General features: G+C 42.5%; 1 protein-coding gene across 1 annotated transcript; it reads left to right on the top strand.

The window, feature by feature from the left end:
• The first annotated feature begins 531 nt into the window (after nucleotides 1-531).
• Nucleotides 532-1,071, top strand: LOC130821699 (F-box/kelch-repeat protein At3g23880-like). Its single transcript, XM_057687487.1, has one exon. It carries the CDS (start codon nucleotides 532-534, stop codon nucleotides 1,069-1,071), a length of 540 nt encoding a protein of 179 aa, XP_057543470.1.

The raw sequence follows: 1,071 nt of genomic DNA, 5'->3' as shown, positions 1-1,071 counted from the left end.
TAGGAGAAGAGATGAGTTGTGAATGAAAATGATTGAAAGCGATGTGTATTTATAGGAAAATTTGCAACACCTATAAAACGGCTAGTATAACGGCTCTTTTTCCGGTCCGGTTCCATGAAGCCGCTGGGCCGGTTCACCCGGACCGGTTACGATTCCAGTTCCATAGAACCGTTGGACCGGATCAGGTTCAAGCCCGCGGTTCTTAGGTCCGGTTCAAGCAGTTTTTTTCCGGCGGTTTCACGGTTCCGACAACTTTTTTCCGGCGATTTCACGGATCCGCGGTTCGGAACCTGTCGCGAACGGTTTCGGTTTCGGTTTCGATTCCGGTTCGGGACCGAATAACCCGCTCCGTGGCCATCCCTGGTTCTATTACACTAGAAAGATGAACTTGAAACAAACTAACGGAAAGCCCCCGAACACAATTAACAACAAAAGATAATCTATTCTCTAATTCAGTTTTATTATTTCCCATTTGTCTTCTTCCTTTCTCTGACACTTTGTTTTCTGGTTTGCCAAAGAAGAAATTAAATCATGAATACCAGCACTTCCGTTTATTTCCCTTTCTCTGATCTTCCATTTCAAATGAAAACCCACATTTTGGCCAGGCTTCCTGTTAAAACCCTACTAAAATGTCGGGCTGTGTGCCCATCTTGGCGCGCTTACATCGATTCCCCTTCTTTCATCTCCAAGCATCGAAATCTTTACAATAAAGAACATTCCAAAACTTCCCATTTACTCATTGGAGAAACTTCTAGACGATTCCGCCTACAGCGTATTACTAACGGTCAGAAAGTAACCACTCTTGCTGTTCGTCCTCCATATTCTGCTGATTTTTCTTTAATACCATGGATTTATGGAACATGTAATGGGTTATTTCTACTCAGATTATATGGTGATCAAAAGGGTATGTATTTGTTTTACGCCTTTCTCAGAAAATCTCTGATTCTTCCACCTTCTCCATTTGCTACTCCCTTTCAATCTACTAAGTATGTTTTAGGGTTTTCCCCCACTTGTAATGATATAAGGTGCTTGTCTATCGGCTTAAATGTGATGAGTATGAGCCGGCAATGA

This window comes from Amaranthus tricolor, chromosome 8, assembly GCF_026212465.1.
Source record: "Amaranthus tricolor cultivar Red isolate AtriRed21 chromosome 8, ASM2621246v1, whole genome shotgun sequence".
Lineage (NCBI taxonomy): Eukaryota > Viridiplantae > Streptophyta > Magnoliopsida > Caryophyllales > Amaranthaceae > Amaranthus > Amaranthus tricolor.
This window is presented reverse-complemented; position numbering and strand designations above follow the sequence as displayed.